At 44.8% G+C, this 24,105-nt stretch overlaps 2 protein-coding genes across 2 annotated transcripts; both read right to left on the minus strand.

Moving 5' to 3' along the window:
* Positions 1–451: 451 nt before the first annotated feature.
* LOC146207631 (uncharacterized) lies at positions 452–7,317 on the minus strand. The gene is made up of 4 exons (XM_084577042.1): positions 7,236–7,317; positions 5,834–5,940; positions 3,182–3,445; positions 452–976 (listed from the first exon to the last, which is right to left on the minus strand). Exons 1-4 carry the CDS (start codon positions 7,315–7,317, stop codon positions 452–454), a joined length of 978 nt encoding a protein of 325 aa, XP_084433168.1.
* A 5,727-nt stretch (positions 7,318–13,044) lies between these two features.
* LOC146207632 (uncharacterized) lies at positions 13,045–16,452 on the minus strand. Its single transcript, XM_084577056.1, has 3 exons — positions 16,324–16,452; positions 14,235–14,462; positions 13,045–13,530 (listed from the first exon to the last, which is right to left on the minus strand). Exons 1-3 carry the CDS (start codon positions 16,450–16,452, stop codon positions 13,045–13,047), a joined length of 843 nt encoding a protein of 280 aa, XP_084433182.1.
* Positions 16,453–24,105: the final 7,653 nt, after the last annotated feature.

The following is a 24,105-nucleotide window of genomic DNA, read 5'->3' on the forward strand; positions in this document are numbered from 1 at the left end:
AATTGGTCAATAGTGAACTACGCGGTCAAAGCAAGAACACCGACTTAAATTAGTCGCTGAAGGCATTGCGACACTAACGTATTTTCCTTACGTACAAGCACCTATGCTAATTTCGCACAGTTGATTAAAATGGAACAGAATGTACTACGTGCTATGGTTATTTTCCTGTAATAAGAAGATACTCATGGAAAAAACAGAATTGCTGAGTTTTTTTCTCTTGACAAACAGCTTAGGGATTTATTTTCTAAAAGGAGCGGAAAGAGATACCGCAGCATATCCGACCCTACACCGCAGGACGGAGCACTGCAAATGCGGCTCCTTGCAGAAGCAGTGAGCCTGCTCGTAAACACACAACGGAACACCAACACCTGTGCAGGAAAGGACGAAGACACGTCGACGATGGGACACCTTCTTTCACGCACGCGCAATGAGTCGCACGGAGATTGCTTGTTCACCACCAGCCAGCACCGCCGCCACCGTACTTTCCGTATCCTCCGGCACCGCGGTAGGCGGTGACTCCACCGACCAGTCCGCCAGCACCGCCGCCATATCCACCAAGACCGTAGCCGCCGGCCCCACCGATGCCATAGGCACCACCGTATCCACCAGCACCACCTCCGTACAGACTGGCGCCGCCGTATCCGCCACGGGCCCTGTATCCACCGGCTCCAGAAGCAGTGTACTTGGCCGAGAGCTCGGCGGCGGACGGCTGGGACGATCGGAAGGCGACGTCAGCGGGGCTCTCGTTGGCGGTGCCAGGCTCGTTGGTGTCGACACTGGCACGGAAGCCACCCGCGTCGGCGGCGTACTTCACCCTCCTCTGTCCCCCTTCAGCTGTACTAATGGTGTAGACTCCCCGGACGCTGCCGCTGCCATCGGCGACCTCCTGGCGAGAGCTAGAACCGTCGGGACCCTGAGCGACGTAGCCAAAGTTGTATGGCTTAGGCCTCACGTCTTCGTAAGCCGCCCTGTAACCCTGAAGAAGGAGTGGAAGGCACGAGTTACCAAAGGGGAAACCTTCCAAATATATGGCTTCGTCTTACGGGTCATTATACGAAAAACGGCCCAGGCCCCAGAAGCGACCCATTACCAATTCTTTCATTATAAAATGGCCGTGTTGGCGATTATGTGAATCGATCGCTATAAAATTTTTCCGCGCTTTTTTCCTTTCAATAAAACACAAAAGATGTGACGTATTAAGGGAATGTTTTACATTAACATCGACAATATCGACAGTGTTTCATCCAAAACAATTTTTTTTTTTTGCTTTTTACTGTTGCTGTAGTGTATGTTGAAATTAACTTAGACTTGTCAAACAAAGCGCTTTTTAAATTAGTGGGTATAGTATCAGAATGGGATTGGAGCGGATAGGAGGACGTTAATCAGACCTCGCTACATATTAGCCCTTTCACTGTAGCATTCTGCGCAGGCGCATTGGCGTCCACGCTGTACCCCAGTCCCCTTAACCAACAGGGTTACCCCAATCTAAAAATCGCTAATTCGAGGTTTTCGCTAAAAGTGACCTTATCCTTATTTTTATGCCCACAGTAAGACTCCAGTCCTTCGAGATAAAAATACTTAAGATGACCCATTACACACAGTCATGTCATAGCTTTTAATCTAGAAATTTTATTGCAAGAAAATTTCAAGGCGAAGTTTTTTTTCTTATTTTTTTTTTTTTTCAATATTAATATACCTGCAGCCACACTGGCAGGTGTTGCCGTACTGTAGCTTCACGGCAGGACGCGCATACGTGCCACCTCTTATGATTCTTGCTTGAATATGCATTCCGACTCTTTACGAAGCAAACAGGTTCTGTAAGTGCGCTTTACATATAAACACATCGCGAGCGACACGTTTTTGTCAGTTCGCCACATCCATTTTTTTTTTTTTTTTCAACTCAGGGTGCGCAGGCAAACCAACACGGCATCGGTGTGGGAGTTTTGAAGTAGCACTTAGTGGCCAACTTTGCCTGATTCTGTCTGACGCGGAGGCGTAAACCAGACATACATTATTTCCCCAGCCTTTTCACAGTAGAACTGAAACCGCGCTTCATAAGATTTACGGACCCTCATAACAGGGACCCTCATAACTGAAGTTTCTTTTTGCTTTTGACTATTTCGGTTTCTGTTTTCTGATACACTAAATGGTTAATTACTCAGCACTTGAATGATTATAATGTCGTACACAGAAGAGCCACCTAAGCATTTATGCCCGTTTCTTCGGATAAATTTATTGATCATATGAGTACTATTGTATTTCAGCATGAAGGGGTGAAATCGTAGCTCAGTGGTGTGACGTAGATGATCTGTCGCGCTTCCATGACGGCGACTGCTGCCATAGTGAATTCCGAACCCGCACACAGTATATCTTACGTTTTCTTCTGTTCTCGAACACTGCGCACAAATTATTTTAATCATATTTAAGTTATTCCTGGCCCAGTCAAGCACATCACCTTCTGATTTAATCTCGTTAAAGTATCGCCACTGCAAGCTTGCTCTTGCTGCCACCTCCTTCAGAAATAAAATTATTCTGGTAATAAATTATGATTATTTTCGTGATATCAAAGATTGCCGAAGGTACTTTTAACCCTTTATTATGTTTAAACCCGGCTCCCCAATACAATGATTTTTTGTTTAATTACGTATAGCAGTGCTTTCACGCCTCCAGTATTGCCCTCTAATATGTGAACCTACTGCGGGTAGAAAATGGTTTAAGGCAAAACAAGTATCCCCTGAGGCCTTCCTTATCTCTCCACTCATGATTGACTTGCACATACTGGCTCCAAAGTGCGTATGAGGAACAGAATAATGGGCGGGGCAAATATGTACTGCAGAAAAGCCATAGTTCGACATTCCCTCCAGGTGCGGCTGGTGATAAACTCCAAGAACATTTTTTTCTCCTCTCAAACATTTGCTTCATAAAGGCTGCTAGTTTAAAAGGTAAAATGTTGATGTGTATACGAGTCAATTCAAGTATTTTTTATCTGGAAGGCCTTCATTCGTCAGTATCACCATCAGTATCACCATCAGTATGTCGTCCTAGAGTGCATACATTCACGTCGCGTATGCATGTATCTTAAGGCTGTTGCTATTAAAAGCGCCCTGCCACAGTGAGCCTGAATTTATCACCCCGGCAGCTCAGTGCAACAATCACCACTGGCTTCAGCTAGACCACTTACACCACCACCGTAGTATCCGCTGCCTCCTCCACCTCCGTAGTATCCTCCTCCGAGTCCACCTCCATACACACCACCGTAGCCTCCCCTGAAGCCGCCACCATGGTGCACGCCGAGACCACCTCCGAGACCTCCTCTGTAGGCGCCTCCTCCAAGTCCGACGCCGCCGAGTCCAACGCCCAGTCCACCGAAACCGCCGCCAGCAAAGCCACCGCCAAGATGGCGGGCGTTTGCCAAGGCAGCGAGACCGAGAGCAAAGAACATAACCTGCAAGTCATACGACTCAGTGACAGCCTTACTAGTGACTATTGAACACTTTTTACCGGGAAGTCTGATCACCCGGTCACCAAGCTAAATGGTGTAAGCACCTTGACGAGACTACCTTTACAAGGCAAATTAGCAATACAGGCGTGAGCTCTCAATAAAAAACTTCAATTTTTGTTATTTTTGCAGAAAAAAAAATGAATTAACACAAATGACACTGCACAGGGCACGAGGAAAGTATCGAACTTATTCAAGCCAGTATAACAGCAGCATCAAAGATGCTATCGGGGACAAAAGTCTGTGGACCAGGCAATTGCAACCAAAGCGTATAGACCCGGGCCGTACTTGTCGGCGTGAAAGTTGGACTTTAGAAAGCTTTCATATGTGCTAGAGAAATAAGGTGATAATTCGTTTACATCGTGGTTCTATAGTCCAAAATTGCCAGAAGTGTGGTCCAAAGACTTTTGTCGCTACCTGCATTAAAGAGTGTTCTGGAAAATATTGCTTTTGTTTTATTTATTTATTTATTTATTTATTTATTTATTTTTGTTTCCGAGAATAGAGAGATTTAACCGAAGACCGAAGTTAAGACTGCGGAAATAAATATACGTCTGAAGCCTTCGCTTATGCGAGACTCATTCTTATCATCCTGCGGTTACCCATGAAAATACTATAATCCGTGAATGTGTTTAACGAGGTAAATAATATTTAAATAAAACCAGTGCATATCTGCGGTCCAGACAGCATACAATCGAAACAAAAAGCTCGAAGCAAGCAAAAGTATTAATGCACCCAGAGCAGAGCGCCAAACCGTCATGTGATAGCCTGAAAGGCACTTCATGCGTTGGTTTACTCCACGCTCTGCATTGAATTAGAAAAAAAAAAAAAAAAAGCGGAAATTGATCCTATTCAATCCGATTCTAAAAAGAAAATGGGTTACACGGAAAAGTAATTCGAAGCTAGTAAGCATGCTTGGAGCATGTAGATCGATTCCCACGATAAAAAGGACAAACTTTAACTTCTTTTTAGTGCACCTTTAAAAACGGAATGGTCGATATTAAGCCTTATATTATTACTTAGGTTACTGTTAATATTAGCGTCAATGAGTGGTGGACTACAAACTGTGCTCTCCTTCGCTGCATTGACTGTACTATGAACTGTGCGGCCAAGTTTCAATTGTAATGAGAAAATGCGCTTACACGACAATAATTTTGAGGGGTACAAATTTTGCAACCAATATCTGCCCTTTCCACATTCACTGTGCAGAGACAGAATGAGCCATTTAAATCAGTTCTAAACTATAACAACTGCTCCAATATTTCTCATTTTTTACGCAGACAAAAATTTCTTCGAGATTAAAGATTTTCGAACCGCATAAGCGTAAAAATAAAATCAGGAAATTCGTCTTGCTGCTACTTTCCTGCTTTCTATTTTTGGAGAATAGACTGCGTTTGACACATTGCGCTTTACCGATCTCCTTCGGAAGCTGATCCAGACTCTGATCAACCATTTTTTTTCAGCCGAATTGCCTGCACTAGATTTTTCGTGACACAAGTATGACAAGGTGTTGAGTGGTGTGCCAAGGGTTAAAATGTGCTGAAGATAAGCGAAGCTCTCTTTTAAATGACCTGCTTCAACATTCTGACCGATCGATATAGATTGGCAAATTACAAAAAAATTGCGCATCAGTGCTGCCCTGCATACACTCGTATACTGTCAGTTCCGGACCTCCCTAAATGAACGACTTAATGAGTTTTTTCTTCTTTCTGGAGAGGGCCGCGCCCAGTCGAAAAAAACTACAGAATTGTGTCAAAAATACGACAAAATATCCTGCAGTACTGTCGTAACCATCAAATTGTTCTGTAGTTCTGTAGTTTTCTGTAGTATATTTCTGTTGTCTGTAGTTCTGTAGCACTTTTCTGTTGTAATTAAATAAAGTTCTGATATTACGACAGAGTGTTCTGTTGTCACAACAGGTTTCCCGTCAAAACCCGCACAGAAATTCTGTCGTAACATCAGAAAAGTTTCTGTAGTTTTTTCCGACTGGGGGGGGGGGGGGGGGGGGGCATGCTAGTATTTTTAACGGGAAACATATCTAAAGCTCTGCAACATTATCATTGATCCTGACTTCCCTCTACTTATTAAAGGCAATTAACGAGTGAGGAAGGCTAGTTTTATTTCTAATCACTTTTTTACTCTACGCAGTTTGTTGAAGACCCGTGGTTCTCTTTGTCATGCGGTAACAGTGCCGAGCTTGACAGCAGTTCTGCAGTCGCAAATGCAGGCCCGGCTCTCGGAAGTTATCCGTATAGTCCTATTATATTCACGAGGTCCCAAAGGGCGCGGGCCACCTTACGAATCTCAGCCGAAACCAACCCGCCATGCACTCACCTTCGACATCGTTGCGGCTTGACGTTGCTGCAGCGGGGGTGAGATCAGATTGTCCCGACCGCCATGAGGCGGCCTTTTTATACGGTCGGCGCCGATGCGACCGGCCGCTGGCCGGAATGCATGCCTAAGCGGGGGTGATCCAGATGCAGTGATCACATTTTTTTTTCTTCATGTGATTGCCTCTCATTTCTCGCGTGTCTTGCTGTGCTGTCGCCCCACTGTCCGTCACGCGTAATGGGACCAGTCGGCACGGGCGAGTCCTGTCAACACAGACGGCCATTACACAAGTTGTTGCTCAGCGCACACTTTTCATTGCTCATCGATACTTTCAAAGCCGCTTTCCAAAGGGGAGGGTTACGCGTAGATATGAGCAACCACGCGACGGGATCCTGAATCTATAACACGCGGTTTCTTCACATGGGGCATAATACGAAGTTTGTGCCGTATTGTCGAGTTCATTATGGGTGAAGCCTACTGCGTCACTGTGATGACATTCGATTCTGAGGTAGCGCTCTAATTTTTTCTTTGAGGTATCGTCCAGTACTTTCCTAAACAATCAGTGAACCGCGCTGATGACCATTTTACGCCGTGCAGGAACTTAGCAAGCGATGTACATTTCCTCTTGCGCAAGAACCGCTGCTGGAGATAATGTTAAAACGTGCAAGCAGCTGAGAGCCGGAGACTGAAAAACACCTGTTTGGGAGAAATATAGAGTATACTTTGTTTACTCTAAAAATGATGAAATCTAGCCAAGCTCCCCTAGATGGTTCCATAGTCTAGGACGCCCGCGGCAGCTGCTGTGTGGTTAGCCTACTGGTCTATCCATTTCCTGCTGGACAGCGCAGCCTCCTACCACACCGGCGTGGCGTTGTGTATTACGGACACATATCTACTTTCTTATAGCTCCGTGTGGTGTGACTCTATGTTTGCCTCCACACAGGGGACACCTTTTGCTATATACTTTCAGCTATATGCATATAGCTTGGAAATATCAGATACATATATGTGAAAAATGTAGCTCCTTCCATGATATTGGCTGCCCCTTGTCTAATTTCTGGTTAGGAGGGGGGGGGGGGGAGATACCGTCTTCTGGTCACCATCAAGTGCTTCATTGAAGAGTTCCCATTGGTACAGGCCATGGCTATGGCCTGCCTCTGACCGCGCCCTTCTTGAGTAACTCAAGCTTTCATGCTTCTAGATTCACTGTGATGAGGTTTTGCTGCGGAGCATAAATGTATTTGGTCTTCGTTTTCGCTGCCAGTCTATGAGATCCAGGCCACGTTTCTGTCTATACTGCCATTGGTGATCCCCGGCCAGGTGTCTCGAGAGTCTGTGACAATTACTAGCCGATGACTGAACTTGGTGTTTTCGGCGACCGCTAGCGCAAAGGCGGCTTCCTCACCGTCAGACACGGGGCCGCTCCTTAGCGATGCGCTGAACTTCTCCTTTCGATCGGACTCAATCACCGATACTATCTTCACCATCTAACATTTTCCGTTTTCGTAAGTTGCCGCATCTACTCAAACAATGTTTTTTTATTTGTTCTGGTGGCTCATGGTTGGAGATCCCTCTGTGGCCCTATGTCTGTCTTAATGAAGCATAATTCCTATAGAACTGATATCTTCTGTTATATCTGCCATCCTTTCAATCTCGCGAGGACATGCCGTGGTGCCACCCTTCGGCAGTGTGCGCGTGACGCAATAAGTGGGATAACGCGCGTTGAACTGCTGCTGCGCGAGATGCTTTCTTATGCAGTTTAGTTGCGCATTGACGCTACATTTATTTATTTGCTTCATATACATATCGTACTACGTCTGTTTAAGCTTAATAATGAGGTATTAGGCCCACTCATTCGGCAAGAAAGCACTTTGACACAGCGCGCTGTCGAAGCCTCACAGCCCGCTGAGTTTTAGCAACTATGACGACGTTGAGCAGCGACCAGCGTTGTTGCTATTATTAAACAAACTTGACATCTCACAACCGGTGAAAAGTAAGCGGCCATAATGATCGGTAATCGCATTTCTCTGCGAGAGGAACGGAGCTGTCAGGTGCCTGACAGATGCGGAGCACTTCTAACAGTGCCGGCGGAAGCTGCGAAGTCCTTCTGCACCCTTGAACGTATTCCAGCAGGGAAGTTGGATAGTGGGGACGACGCGGAGAAAGCTTTTTTATTCTAACCGTGCAGATGTGTGTTCCAGCGCATTGACAATGATCATTGCCACTCTGAGCTTCAATATGATGTGTTTGTCCCTTGTTTCCGCTTTCTGTCTTTCAGCGCTTTTTTTTTTTTTCGCCGCCCCCTTCCAACATGAACCAACCAGTACGACCTATAGCTCTATCCTTGGCTTGCCAACTCCATGTAGGCGAAGTCTCGCTGGCTGAAATGCATGCTTCACGCATGAAAGTGACCACTAACCTCTTTTTTCATTAGTAGCGTGCTGACTCAGTCTTCTCAGAGCTTATTTTTCATATAGAAATGAGAGCTTGCGTCGGGTTCTTTCTTGCACGTCCGGCATTGAGGTATACAGATGAGTCACTGACAAAGACAACAGCTTAAATAAACAACAGCAGCCCCAGTTTCAACGCATGATAATAATAATGTACAGTTATGATATTAGCTAACAAGCAAAACTATATAATGAAACAAATTATGAGGGTCGCTTTAGCTCTGCCTTTGGTATGACGCGATGGCATAGGCTACCAGCGCGCAAATGAAATCTCGCTTTAACCAAGCCGTATGAACGTGCCTTCGTGTCGTAGGGGTAACGTGAATGCAAGGGTCCCGGCAAGCTGACTAAACGCGCTACACTAGTGTGCTTTTCATACGTGTTCTTTGAGCCAATGTTCATCAGCTTTGCGATCTCCATTCTAACAGCAGTCCCAGAGCGGTGTTATACAACCTTCTGAACACTGCTTTTAATTGTTCCTCCTCCTTCTAGATCAGGCATGGATAAGAAATACTGTGGATAGCTCTGCTCACCACTACGGTCCTCACTAACTGCCTTCCTCCTTCACCTTTTATCTTCTGTCCGTCACTGGCGAAATCTTTCTTCGTATTTGTTTGTGCCGCAGATCCAGACAGCAGCCTGGTCGTGTCCTCTGGCTGGACTGAATCCATATTCCCAGGACTCTCAGCGCTTGTATTTTAGGTATGCGAGCCCGAGGTAGTAAGACCTGGATGTCAATTTTGCCATCGCATCTGTACCAATATATGCTCACTGGATATTTCAGGCTTTTTGGCGAGCACGACAGCCCAAACTTCTCCCCTGTGTAGCTGTAGGCATAGTCGAAGGCCGCTTCCAGCCTTTCTTTTATGAGGTGAGTGAGTCCTCAGTCGTCGAAATCTAGAGCATCGGCATTTAGCGGCGATTGCCGGCTACAGTTTTCAACTTCTCCGTCAAACTGACCATAATGATCTTTGAAGAGGGGGGCGAGAATAAGTATTCAGAGGCGTGCTCTTTTTAGGCACCTTTATCTTTTCTGACCTCAAGTCCACAATTTATATAGTCGCGCGGTGTTGTTCATAAAAAAAGTCTTGGCGTAACCATAAGCCTTTTCGTAATTTAAGTTGTTTAGGCCCGATAGTATGGCTTGGTGGCTAACGTAGTCGAATGCCCCTTTGAATTAACGGCCGATGAGTATATACTCTCCATACTTTAGAATTTTTCTAAGAACTTTTTACCTGAGAAGAGTGACATCTTGAGTAGATAGCAACTGTCGAAAATGTGGGTGGCCTGGTGCCAACTGTCCGCCAAATAGTTTTAAAGCCTGACTATTACGATCATCTCATACAGTTTCTGTAAACACGAAGTGAGCGAGATAGGCCTCATATTCTCCAAAGTCGACTTGTCTGCATTTGGGATGGGTATAATCTCCGCGTACCGCCGGCCCTCTGGAACAGTCTCTCTTCTATAGTGCTCGTTCAGGAATTTCGTGATGCTCGCGATGTGTCCCGCTCATAGATTTCTTGTAACGTGACGTTGCCGATCTCGTCTGGTCACGCCGCAGTATTCACAGCAGTCATCCTTACTGCCCTGTAAACTTCTTTTTTTAATTTCTTTGAACGGCGCAATTTCTAGTTCACAATACCCCGATATCCCTTTGCGCGGCTGAGATGACCACGCCCCTAAAGAACAGTTTCTAGTTTCTTGGTCATGTTAACCGAGCAGTTGCAGACTATTTTGTGAAGCGTCTTGCTTTTTTCCCTTTTAAGCTTGGTTGGGTAGATGGTTCTTCAGCAACGCTCAAGTATTGGCTTTACACAGAATTGCCTTGAGCGTGTTCCACAGTTGGCTCACGATTTGTATGGAGAGCTGCATGCACAAATGACTCTGCCTAGGACGCGATGTTAGAAACGTTTAGCTCCGCATTATAGACATACTCCTTCGAGCTTCCCATGAACGAAGAGATGCATAGTTATCGATTTAGGGGTGTGGCGTCCTTTCTTTCCACTGTCTTTGTGGTTCTGTCTAAGCCTCGCGGTTCTGTCTAACTTTCGCTAAGAGTGACTGAACACTCCAACTAGCGTCAGCATTAGAGACTACACTAGCTGCCGTTAAAATTTGTTTTACCACATAGGAATAGGTTCGGCCAGAATTTTCCTCCCTTAAAAGATGTCGATTTTCCTCCCGGTTAAGGATACGGAAGAGCGTCAGTGCTGCCGCGCCACCGTACCTGGTAATAACTCTTAACTTACGCGAATGAAATATGTAGGGGTTACGATGTTCCCATTTCTGTTGGTCTCTATTTCATTTTCGTTCATATACAAAAACATACAAATGAGCGTGACGCTAGTGGAAATGGCTGGCAAGTTTTGAAGGGAAAGCGGGGCGAACATGTGTGTAATAAGGGTGAAACGCTCCAAGGTAGGATTTCGGCATGGACACTTTGATCCCAGCAGTCTGGCCCAGCCATTGAGGTGTTCCTAGACCTTTAAAGCGGCAGGTTGAAGTACATTCCTGCAAAGGCGTTCCTAGTCTGGTGTTCTAATAGATTTACAGACCTATATCCGTACTTCCGGTATTTTCTAAAGGACTCGAACAAGTTATCGTATTTCGCTTAACAGATTTCTTTGAAAAGACAGATGTTATAACAGATCGCCAATTTGCTTTCCGATATAATAGGTCGACTGAATGCGCTCTGTTAAAACGTAAAGGAAAAACCTTTCAAAACATCGAAAACAATTTGTACTCTGTAGAAACTTTACTTGATTTTAGCAAATCATTTGATTGCCTTGATCAGAACACTCTCGTAAGTAAGTTGCAATCCCATGGTATTCGAGGAATGCCATTGGTACTTGCTGAAATCCTACCTCGCGAATAGACAACGGTGAGTTTGTTTATGTAATCAGACATCAGATTTCACCCAAGTAAAATGCAGAGTATTCCAGGGAAGCGTATTAGGGCATCTCTTGTTTATATATATATAAATGATATTGTAAAAACTGATTCTACGGTTCATTTTGTTATATATGCAGATGATAGTACAGTGCTTATGTCTGGTTCAAATATAGATCAGCTATTAGTGAAATGTAATGAAGTATTGAGGATGGTGTCATCTTGATAAAAAATAAATCGCATAAAATAAATCCTGCCAAGACAAGAGCGATCCTATTCCAAGCCAGAAATGAAGACGTGCAAATGGCTGGTACTCTGAGCTTGGGATGCGAACAGATACAAATCGCTAATGAACATAAGATACTTGGGATGTACTTCTCTTCTCACTTAGATTGGGACACTCACGTTCGTTACTGGTGTAAAAAACTTTCATCAGTTATTGGCGTTTTCTCCCGGTGTCGGTCTTTTCTACCCAATAACGCAAAAATGCAAATATATTATTGATATTTTTATTTCCCAATTAACATATTGCAATCTAGTCCGGGCTACTACCACAAAGTGTAACCTAAACAACATTTTTGTCTTGCAGAAGAAAATGGCAGGATTTATTGCCAATCTTGAACGCATATATCAACAACAAAGGACGCATTTGTGTCATATGACATCATTCGAGCTGAGTATCTTTACGAGTTTCGTCTGTTGCATACATTATATTTTTTACCCTCTGAAGTTTTTAGGTGTTTAAAATCTCTTGCATCACTGCAACAATGTAAGCAACGCGCAGAGACGACGAAACACTGATATCTGAGCAATACCACGCTTTCGCACAAACTTCAAGATATGTATACAGCCTTTAATCCATGATGTACCCGCCACTTTGAATAAATATAAAAACACTACTGGTTATAATTAAAAATAACTGCGCAATTATTTTGTGAAATTATAACCTTCCTATGGCCTGCATTTCAACTTGCCGCTTTAAAGGTATTTGCTTTGTATTTTTAATATGTGTATCTTGTATTTTAATACGGGGTTTCGTTAGATATATATATATATATATATATATATATATATATATATATATATATATATATATATATATATATATATATATATATATATATATATATATATATATATATATATATATATATATATATATATATATATATAATAACATTGTGTAAGAGGATGAGAGGTCGGAGATGAAGGCCCGGAGAGAATGAAAGTGCTCTAAGAAGGAGGAGATTACGAAGGAGTACGAAGTCGGAAGGGGCGAAAAAATATTCGTGGGGTTCAGCAGAAGTGCATGTCCTTTAGGAAGATGAGATGGCAACGCGAGAAGAGTGAAGAGTAAAGAGAGGAAGTCTGTCTGAATGAGAGAGAAGAATGTCATAAAAAAAATTAGGCCCATGGAGTGCACTCGCCGCTCATCACATCACTACTCGGAGAATGTGATCGGTTGGATGCCGTACACACAAGTTGGCCGAATTCATGAAAGATGAAGAAGAGTTCTGATGATTTGAAAATAGGTTCTGTAGGTTCTACGGATAGAGGGATGACACCACTGAGTAGCCTTTGCGCTCTTCAAAAGCATAAACGTGGAAGCTTAATTGTAGACATTTTTTTTTTGTGGTTGCCAACACGAATATTTATTTCCCATAAAGACTCGAAAAGAATAGCCACAGCACATCCGACCATACACCGCAGAATGCATAGATGCGAAAGCGAGTCTTTACAGAAGCAGTGAGCCCGCTCACAAGCACACACAGAAACACCAACACCAATACACGAAAGGACGAAGGCACGTCGACGCTGGGACACTGTCTTTCACGCACGCGCACTAGGTCGGGTATACAGGTTCGGATGGCTTGTTCACCACCAGCCAGCGCCTCCAGCACCGTGCTTTCCGTACCCTCCGGCACCACGATAGACTCCGACTCCGCCGACCAATCCGCCGGCACCTACGACGCCGAAGGCGCCTCCGCCAACACCACCTCCGTACAGGCCGCTGCCGTAGCCGTAACCGCCGCGAGCCCTGTACCCGCCGGCTCCAGAGGCTGTGTACTTGGACGAAAGCAGGGCGGCGGAGGGTTGGGATGACCGGAAGGCCACGTCAGCGGGGCTCTCGTTAGCGGTGCCAAACTCGGTGGTGTCGACGCTTGCGCGGAATCCACCCGCGTCCGCGGCATACTTGACCCTCCTCTGTCCTCCTTCAGCTGTGCTGATGGTGTAGACTCCCCGGACGCTGCCGCTGCCATCGGCGACCTCCTGGCGAGAGCTAGAACCGTCGGGGCCTTGTGCAACGTAGCCGAAGTTGTATGGCTTGGGTCTCGTGTCTTCGTAAGCAGCCCTGTAACCCTGCGGAATGCGTGGAAGACATGCGTTATTGCGGGTACTCTTTAATGGCCTGCTTCACCGTTATACAGATACAATAGCCTAAATTTTCAGGCCACAAAGCCAATCGTTTTAAACTGGAGCCCATCGTCTCATGCCGTTTTGATTGAGCACAACGACCTGATGCGGAAAGTTAACTGCATATAACCGGATATGTGATTAGCTTGCAAAAATCATTAACAGTCTAACATACCTGCTGACCTTACCTCCTTCATCAGTATGCGGTAAATAATTGAAAAAAATGTTTGCTGAGACCTTTCTTATGAAAACTTTATTTTCAGAATGTGACGAGAGTAGTTGCTCAAAGTTTTACCTCTACAATGCACATTACCTCAGCAAACAGTGTCGACGTCGCTGTGCTAAGTGCCTTAAGCGAAAACGTTTGCGCTATCTGCTGGCCATTGAGAATGGCTGGCGTATGAGTGGCGGATGATCTCTCGAGGGTGACCTGGCAGTACACTTCACATTTATATGATGAATGACCATTCAATGAGAGGGATCTCATAAGTCATACAAGCGGACCTTAGATTGCATAATCTCATTTTGTATATGCGCGTGCCTCAAGGCTGTCGATAAAAGAAGCACGCACTGCCTCTGTGATGTTGTAATTGTGACCCCCCGTCTAGATGCGATCATCCCCAATGGTAGCATTCTCTTTGGCCACTTACTCCGCCGTAGTACCCGCTGCCTCCGCCACCGTAGTATCCTCCTCCGAGTCCACCACCGTAGCCTCCCCTGAAGCCGCCACCGTGGTGTGCGGTGAAACCACCTCCGAGGCCTCCGTACGTGCCTCCTCCAAGTCCAACGCCGCCGACTCCAGCGCCCAATCCACCGAAACCACCGCCAATGTTGCCGGCTTCAGCCAGGACGGTGAGGCAGAGGGCAGAGAATGTGACCTGCGAGTAATGACATTCAGTGGAGGCATTGTCAGCAGAACGTGCGATAATGCAGGGAACGAAGAAAACACCAAACTAATTAAAGCCTACCTTACATGAGAGTGAACAAGGGAGTGTCATGTATGGTGCTTTTGATATTGTAATCAGTATTTGCATTGATTGTAATCACTGGTGGAATACTGATACTCCCTTTCCCTACTAATCTTAGTGTGGACTGCAGTTTAGGAAGAATAATTGCATATCAAGCTTCGAAAGGAAACGTGCCACACAGGACATTCTGAAGAACCTAAATACTGCAGTGCAAGTGTCAATAAAATGTCCCGGACATTCCCATCCTCTGAACTTAATATACATTGTGTTGGCACAGTGAGAATGTTCCTAACGTTTCTGTAAAATAGGACAACTACTTCAATGTGCTTTTTTTTTTTTTTTCACGTCAGCCAGCTCCTCCTCGATGCTAACATATATTGTGGGCAGCCTTAACGATAAGGCAAAATCAGGAAACTCAATAGGCCACAGGCGAGTTTTCCCTTTGCCTTCAAGCAGCTGTCTCTGGCAATGTCTTTTGCATTGTACAGATTTGACCATACTTGTCTAGAGCGCTCGATCGATGTTCTGCAGAGCGTAAAGAAAGCCAAATAATAGCGGAATTGCTTTGTTGGAGGCATTACGGTCGTACATGTGAAGTTTGCTGTGAAGTTTGCTGGCTGAGCTGTGGTGCAAGTGTTATCACTAATTGTAAGTACAATTGCTTTGCAATTTCACTTAATTTCGACACGCAGTATCGCGCGAGCGCTCTAGACAAGTGTGATCGACTTTATCTGTACACTGGATTGGGGTAAATCGTGGGCTGTACTGACGTGCTTGTAAGTTGATGGCTACAAACACTGACCAACTAATTATTTTATTTTTGCCGTAATTAACTGCATTAATTTCTACGCAATGTGAGTATTAGATGAAGTTGAGCGATGTAATATGGTTTTGAAAGGTTGGAACTAGCGAATCTGCCCTTGCAGAGTTTTTTTCAACGTCCTGACTGTTTGATTTAAAAACCTTAATCCACATAAAGTGAAAATGAGTGCTAAACCGCGAGGAGCACCGTACCATTGCTGTCGGGACAGGACGGCGGTCTGGAGTGCCTGAGCTTTTCTCTCTAACCAGAGCTCAATATATTTGGTTATATTTTGTCTTGTATGGGAGGCACTGCTCTGTGATATTAACTCAAACCTGGCTTCCCTCTTCCTTTTGAATTATGAAGACTGGTTTTAATTTTTAACTACTCGAAAGTTCAATCGAATTACCTTCACTCTCTGCTATTGCAGTTGTAACTCTATAAAATCCGACTAATAAGGCATGTTCCTAGGTATCCGCTGTACACTCAGCGCGCAGCCGCGCTCTAACTGCAGTGAGCTTAACAGCACATCTACGCTGACAAAGCCAGATACGACTCTCGAAAGTTCTCGGTAGTCCTGGGTCCGGTCGAGACTACGAAGAGCGCAGCCTGCCTTGCGGGTCGTAACTTGGACAAGCATGCAGTGCACTTACCTTCCACATGTTTGCTGCTCACTGCTGCAGTACTGCTGGCGTGGTAGTGAGATCGGATTTGTCCGTTCTGCTAGTCGACGGCCCTTTTATACGATCCCCGCTGATGCGACCGGCCGCTGGCCGAAATGCATGCCAAAGCGGAGACGTTCGAGTTTCAGTGATCACTTTGTTTTTCCTATTGTGATTGGTTTTCATTTCTCGCCGTGTCTTGCTCCGCTGTCTCCCCGCTGTGCTTACCACGTAATGGGACCAGGTAGCAAAGGCGAGTGCTGTCAGGACAGGCGCCTCGCCCGCCTGCTGCCCTGGAATCGCTCACCGAACGCACTTCATCGGACATCATTACTTTCAACGCCGCTTTCAACAGGGAGAGAGCGCACCGAGACGTGCTCTCTTGATGCGGTTTCTTCATCTGGAATTCTGACTGCAGGTTGTGCCGTCTTGCCATGACCCTTATTGGGCCAAGCTATACTGAATCGCAGTGATGATATTGGGCCCCGACACCACATTACAATTGTTTTATTGCATACCCTCCGGTACATATCCAGCCAGCCATCAGTCTAAAATAGTAAAAAGAGAAATTGCGGTCACATTTTTGTTGTCTGCGTTATATAAATCCTGTAACCATATGATATTCCAAAACTTCAGTGAACACGCTGAAAGGCTAAAACGATGCCTGGTATCCGGATGATGTTATGTTGTTGAGCTGCAATAAGGTAGCCAAAAAGCTGGAAAACTCGGCTTTGGTGCTTTTGTCATAAAAAAAAGAAGAACAAAATAAGTTTGCAGTTCTTCCTTACTATATTATTATGCCTTATTTATTGCATTGAAAGAACATGTAAATAATTTGGCCGCAAACAACTCTACTAATCTGGCTTTCTATGTCCGTGATTGCAAATCTAGTTTTCCTTTTTTGCACTAATGGGATATTTTTTACAAGCACATATCCGGGGGATTATTGAAGTGTACCACATGAAGGAAAAAAAGAAAGAAACAAGGTTGTGAGTCAGTAAGCCATCTGTATTACCACATGAAAGTGAGGTTGCATACCTTGATTCCAAGTAGCAACACAGGCGTTTGGGTTTTGTCTGCTTGTTGATAGGTTGTGCACGTTTCATTTTTTTTGTAATATATATTATTGTGTTGCTTTCAGGGAATGTATTTCAGTTGTGAGTCAGATCTCGTCCTACGGTTCCTCTCCAAATGCCTTAGACTTTTGCGTTGTTTGCCCTTAATCGATATATATTCCCAACTCGCCAGTTTGGTTGCAGTGTTGGTTGAGAGTGGATGACGGACCTGTACTAGCGTATAGGCGTTTACGCGATGATTGTACGCCTGCTGCGCGTGCGCAGTGCCCCACCTGGTTAAGCACAGTCTTCCTGTGCCTACCAATTCTCATTCTCTTTGTTAACAAGCACGACTCCCGGTCTTTGGTAAAGCACCATCTCGGTGTCTATAGTATATATCCCCTTAAGCGGGGCCTGCAAGGGTGGTCTTCAGTAAGGCCGGAGCGATCTCGTTAGGTCACTGCTCTGACCTGACGCAACACACGGTACGGGCCAGCATAGCGGATGTTTTTCGGAGTCCGATGCGGAGAGATGATGAAAGCAACACGAGGGACCCAGGTGCGAACGAGGTTAGGTGGTAGCAGTGATCGTAGCAGTGATTACACCTGTGAGGCTGGCGAGGCTATTAGGCTGGAGCTTGCTAGTTGGTGGGCGTGGTCATCATGAATGACATTAAGGGCGTACTTAAAAGACGGAGCATCCAAGATAAGAAGCGGCGTCTAAGAGGTAACAGTGGTTCGACGCTTTACAATCAGTAGAAATATGAACAGTTGGCAGTGCTGTGCCGGCTGAAGATATAGGAACACGCTAAGCCGTAGGCCCGATCGTCGGTGAAATGTACATTGAAAAAAATATTGATGAGGGTGCTGTTGAGGCGTTAGGTAGGGCCATTTGTTTGAGGGTTATGGGTGGTGGAAGGGAGGATTTTGTGGAGAATGTTGTGGAGAACTACTGGAAGAAAATAGCAGTCGTGAGCGGTAAGCAGTTCGTGGAGGGAGCCATGACGTAAGATGAGGTCATGAAGAAGGAAGTTGGTGACGTCATTATCCCTATCAGTGAGAAGTACCCGAGATATTGCGTAGCGAGTATCGTGCCTGTGGCAACTGGAACCGTCTACCTCCGAGGTCGCACTCAGGAATCGGTCCCGGAAGATATAATCCGACGTAGTAGAAGGGTCTGGGTGGAATGTCAGTAGGTTGAAGGACGACCAATGAGAGAGCGGTGGGTCGCTACCGGCGCTAATACAATGATGTCGCAGGTATCATCATATCGGCGCACAGAGTAATGGAGGCGGTGTCAACTGAACCGACTACGCATGTGATCGTACCGTAACTACACGATAACCGGTAGTAGGGCAATCATGTAACCCTTGGAACTGCGAAAGTGCTTTTGGCGCGGCGAGCTGGAGGCTGGGGTCAGCCGGGTCAAGGTTGTTGCGGTATAAAATGTTGCAATTCCCCTCGAAGTGTCAGATGGCACGGAGTTGAGGCGGTCATTAACGAAGCGTGTAGTTCCGCATCGCGATGCTGACCTTCGCCGATAATAGCCAAGACAGAGAGCGATGAAACCGGCCAGCCTTGCTTTCAATGCCAGGGCCAGATGTCAAACATCGTAATGAGTATATGGAAGGGGAAGTCTGAACCTCAATTTAACCAACCAGACATGTATATCACCGCCTAAATAATTCTTGTAGGCATATACGTATAACGCCGAAAGAAGCGAGTTAGTATAGCTTCTTACGGAGAAGCAGTCTTGTACACGCTGCGTAAAATAAGTAACAAGTTACAATTAAAGTACCATAAGTATAACTGCATGGTTACAGTGGTCAAATACTGCCCCTGAAAAGTAACTGAACAGTTACAGAAATATAATTCATTATTGTTGCGTTACTTTCCATTCAACTTTTATGACCATAACAGAAATTTTTACTCGAACTACAATGAGCTAGGGCAGATTGCTTGGTATTTTGTTACACGTTGTTAATTTTTCGAGAAGTTAACTTCGCAGTGGCCGCTAGCTTTCCGATAAATCCTCGTAAAGAGATCAGCGGCTGCACTGTAGCTGAACGCTCTCTCAATATGTGCGCTGGATGAAAGAGCGGTATTATAAGGTATGAACAACTTGCGTACCAGCTCCTGGTTTTGCAGCGCTCGACATTCCTCCGCAGTACTTCACATGCTTCACATATTTTATGCTGTTGGCAGCGGGCAAGCTACTCTACTTCGTGCGGGAACTAGAAGTATTATCGAAGCAGTCGCGTCGAGCGCAATTTTTCTCCCGGCGATTTTAGCTGTGCGAGTTCCTTCGAGGTGCCCGTCGATTCGGGCGGAGTAGCAGACACGAAGGCTATGAACGATGACACGCGGAGAAACAGAGGAACTCAGACTTATATTACACAGAAACAAATATACAGAGACATATATACAACAAGATGAGTTATTTCACTTCAATTACCAAGACTGGCTGAACATTGAATAATCAGCTACATAGGCTGACGCAAGGCGCAGTTAAAGCTCTCTGCTTTCTCTAAAAATCAAGGCCTATCTACTTTAATGGATCAAGCGTGATCAAAAATCATCTTTTACAACTTTTTAAACCCCGCACTATGAAACAATGTTTCAGCGAAAAATATTCTTACCTGGAATCCCCCTAAGTGTTCTGAACTAACCATGAAAATAAAGTTGCACCTACGTTTATAAAGACTATATGCTTTTTGGAATGTTCTTTTTTTTTTATAGATCGTCATTTACAATATACAGAATGTTAATGCCGTCTGAACTGGCTTTTATGTTATGTGCATTAGGAACTCATTCTCCTTCGTATCTGAAGACTAAGTTATGCAAGCCTGCAATGCCTACGCAGTTTATATGTTATGACAAGCAAACTAATTGCGGCAAGCAACGTTGCAGTTCTTAATGCCAAATATACTAAATAAATACAAAAAAAATATGACAATAGCATTTGCTCTCTTTCTCGTGAGGGTTTGAAGTTCCACTTTGTTACCAGAGATGAGTAGCTCTTCTTTCATATTATGCCGAATGTTTTATGGACCTTAAAATTACCTCGACAGTTCGCTTGTGTATGTGTTGATATTGTAAAGAGATTTCCAACAATGTATTTTATTGGTGTATTTTTTAATCATACAGTTGTGTGTGATTGCGCTGCCTCTGCACTTCTTTTGTTTTCTTCTCCCACGGGTATCTTTTGTTTGTAGGGCTCCAGCCACCCTCATTCTGCTTAACTGTAGCTTTTCGTCTGGGGTCCATCCCTGCAGTATGTATCTCAAGGATAAATAAACTAAAGCATTATTATTAACAGACTTAATAGACTATTTCATATTCATTTTATTACCTTAAAGACCCCTTTCGGGGTATTACATAAGGGGTTTTTATTACGTAAGCGTTGAAGCTGAAGTGGTGGCATGGCAGGCGAGTATTTATTGAGCAGTGGATTTTGGTACATAGCTGTGATGTGCACGTCTCAAGAAAACCCGCGCGTAACTCTTGATCCCGTCACCACCCTTGGGTGCCTGTGAGTGATAGAGGGAGGGAGGCTCTAGATTACGTCAGCAAGCACGCCGCCTCTCTATACGTGCTGTCATCGGATAAGACGCCTGTTTGTGTATCTACCTGTGGCATGTCGGGCTGTCCGTACATATACCATGTGCGTGTAACGCTGACCACGAACGAACTGCTTGATAATATCCACAAATTTGTGCCCACAGATTTGATAAACAGAATTGGATCACAGTTTCTCCAGCCGGCGTGGGGATGTGGGACACTCATAGAAGTGTCGTCGGTCTTTCAATATTGCTACTGCCAAATGTCAATGTTCTAAAAATGAATATTCGCTTAAAACTCCGTGTCGCTGAAAAACACAAGCTTCAGTTTTTTATTCCGGGTTCACAAAATCACTCTTTGACGTTATGTTCAGTTGCTTTCCTTTAATCATTTTTTCTCCTGTTAAAGAGCTTCACAAACCTTTTATGGGCTTTGAAAAGGCCCAAAATGCGCGTGTTTACCATTAATAAATACTCTAACTGTTATGTTTCCCGCGTTAATTGTTAATATTGAAGAAAATTAATTTAAAATTATGTATTATGATGAGATAAAAACTTGATTGCCTTTCAAAAGCTCCATTTTTAGATGATTGGCCTTTAAAAGGTTAAATAGACACGCTAGAAATTTCTAGATCTTAGTGGAGCGCTGAGAGAGAGCGCAGACCCCATTGCTGTCGCAAGGCTGCACCTGCCTACTTCTTGATTATTTTTTTTTTTAGCCCTCCATTCACTCCCGCAGACTCAGGTCCCAAGGAGGGTAGACCTGTGATGCGTGCTCTGAGACATGGGCGCGGGCGATCATGCCGGCAAATTCATGTAGCGACCAAAGCGGCCTTACAGAAACTTTTATTTTCCCGATTGCTTCTGAATGCCGAGCCGGACCGGATGCTTAAAACGTTATCATGAGAAGTAGATGTGCTTCAGCAGGGCTGTCTCGTGGGCTAGCTGGCGCGTCACTATTTTGAAAGTTAAAGGCTGAAAACATGTTGCTGCAGAGCAAGTTGTTGTGTGAGTTGGTGACGAGCTTCAGTAGTTACAGCGTGGCAGACGGGACAAGAGAGAGTCTGCCGTCCTGTATTTACGGAATATTTTGTTGCAAGATAAGAAGTAGAAGGCTAATAACAAAACGGTACCAGGCTTATCTTGTACGTGTCTTTCAGTCCTCGTATTTGTGGCACTATCTGTTCCACTGCTGAAGCCCGAGTGGTCCACATCTTTTCCATCAGGTATAATACAAAACAATGTAATAGCGGGGCTTCTTTCAACCGAACCCTTGCAACTGCCCAGTTGTTGAGACATGTTAAGGAACAACCCCGCAGAAAAGACAGAGCAGGGGTTGTCACCTTGGCTCTGTCCTGTCTTTTCTGATATCGATCGCGATATTTTACAGTTGATGGAGGTGATCCAATCGTGGCCCAAAAATGGTAACGTATACGATGCTTCTCCGCAGCAATTCTGTTGACGCCTTTGTCATGAAGGAAACATCCCCGCTGTCACCACTATTTGCCCCTAAGCCAAGGGTCTGACAGCCGTACAACAGGAGTGTTCCGACTTGAAAAAAGAAAAAAAGAAAAAAATTGTGTTTTTCTGTTCAATCTCCAACTGTTCAGTTTTACTTGTGGTCGTTAAAACGTTGACCCCCTTGCCGCAAAAATACACAGTGAATGCCAGAAACAGCGGAACTACGCCCCATAAGAAGTGTTTTCCTAGTAGTATGCGTCAGGAGGGAGCACTAAAAACAAAATATGGCATTCGTGACTGAAGCAAGTGTTTCTGAAGTCACTCGCAAGAACTATCATTTTACCCCGCCGCAATGGCTCATTAAAAGCGCTCGCCTAAATCGGAGTACCCGGGTTCGAACCCGACCGCCGGCGGCTGCGATTTGATGGAGGCGAAAAAGAGAGGCATCTGTGTGGTATACGATGTCAGTGCGCGCTAAAAATTCCGAGGTGGTAGAGATTATTAATGATAAAGCATATAAGCCATGAAAAAAAAATCAATAATGATAGGTATTCACGATGGTAGTTAATAAAACTAACAATATCATGATAGCAATTAATGATAGTGGTATCCCACCGGGGTGGCGCAGTGATTAGGGCGTCCAACTATTGTTCCCAAGTATGCGGGATCTAATCCGGCCTCGGAGGCCGCTTTTCGGCGGAGGCGAAAAGCCAGGCGCCCGTGTGCTGTGCGATGTCAGTGAACGTTAATGAAACCCAGGTGGTCTAAATTTTCGGAGTCCTCCATTACAGGGTCTCTCATAGCCCGAGTTGCTTTGGGCCGTTAAAACCCCAAAACCAAATCTAATGATTGTAGTAAATAAAAGAACAAAGAGAAAGTACAAACAGCTACAAATAAAAATAAATAAAATACCATAAGATTAGAAAATTAAAAGTAAAGAGATGAAACTTGATATGAAATAAACTAAAACAAATACAAAAGCTAGAAGGTAAAATTTACAAAAATGTTGCAGCGCTAATTCTTTCGCATTCTCCTCTAAATTTTTGGCCTCTAAATTTTTCCGCAGCGTCAACTGCGGCACTTGTTTTTTTCTTATTTCACTTCCACCTCCCTCCCTTCGATTAAGGCGCGGTTGAGGGGTCCACAGAGAAAGTAAGAGATACCGCACCTTTCTTTGCCTACAAAATTAACCGATCATCGTTTTTCAAAACAAAACAGGAAAAAGTGCGGCAATTGGTACGGCTACTAAACCGGAGTACCCGGGTTCGAACTCGACCGCCGGCTGCGGCGTTTCGATGGTGGTGAAACGGCGAGGTTCGGTTGGTTTGGTTTATAGACCTTAACGTCCCCAAGTGACTCAGGTTATGAGAGACGCCGTAGTGAAGGACTCCGGAAATTTTGACCTGGGGCTAGACGGGCGCCTTAATTGCTTTTCGCTTCTATCGCAAAGTGGCCGCCGTGTCGGGATTCGATCCCACAACCTTGGGCACAGCATTCGAGGCCTTAACCACTGCAGCACCACGACGAGATTGATGCGTTCGTGTACTGTGCGATGTCAGTGCACTTTAAGGATCCTCAGATGGTCTTAATTATTTCATAACCCTCTGCCCACGGAGGTGTGCGCCTTTCCTTTCCTAAACCAATTTACAATTTTTTTTACATTGCTACAAGCTGGAAATGACGTAGAAAGGAACACTATCGGACCATCTGACCCTTGGTCGCTGTTCTGGTATTTTTGCAGCTTGAAGTTGCTTCTAGAAACCTGAGAGTGGGCACATGTTGCATGTAGATGTTGTGGTGGACGCGAATGCCGATACCCGATTTTTACAGCACTGCGGACGAACATCAACCGCCAACATTGTTTACCCTATATTTTTCGTACTTCTAAAACTCTTTTGCCCCACCGCGGTGGTGTGGTGGTTAATATGTCCGGCTACTGTGCTGGGGTACCTGGGCTATAGTGCCTAGAATATACAGTATATTCTAGGCACTATACCTGGGCTCAATCCCGACC

This window comes from Amblyomma maculatum, chromosome 1, assembly GCF_055883805.1.
Source record: "Amblyomma maculatum isolate TAMU_Amacu chromosome 1, ASM5588380v1, whole genome shotgun sequence".
Classification (NCBI taxonomy): Eukaryota; Metazoa; Arthropoda; class Arachnida; order Ixodida; family Ixodidae; genus Amblyomma; species Amblyomma maculatum.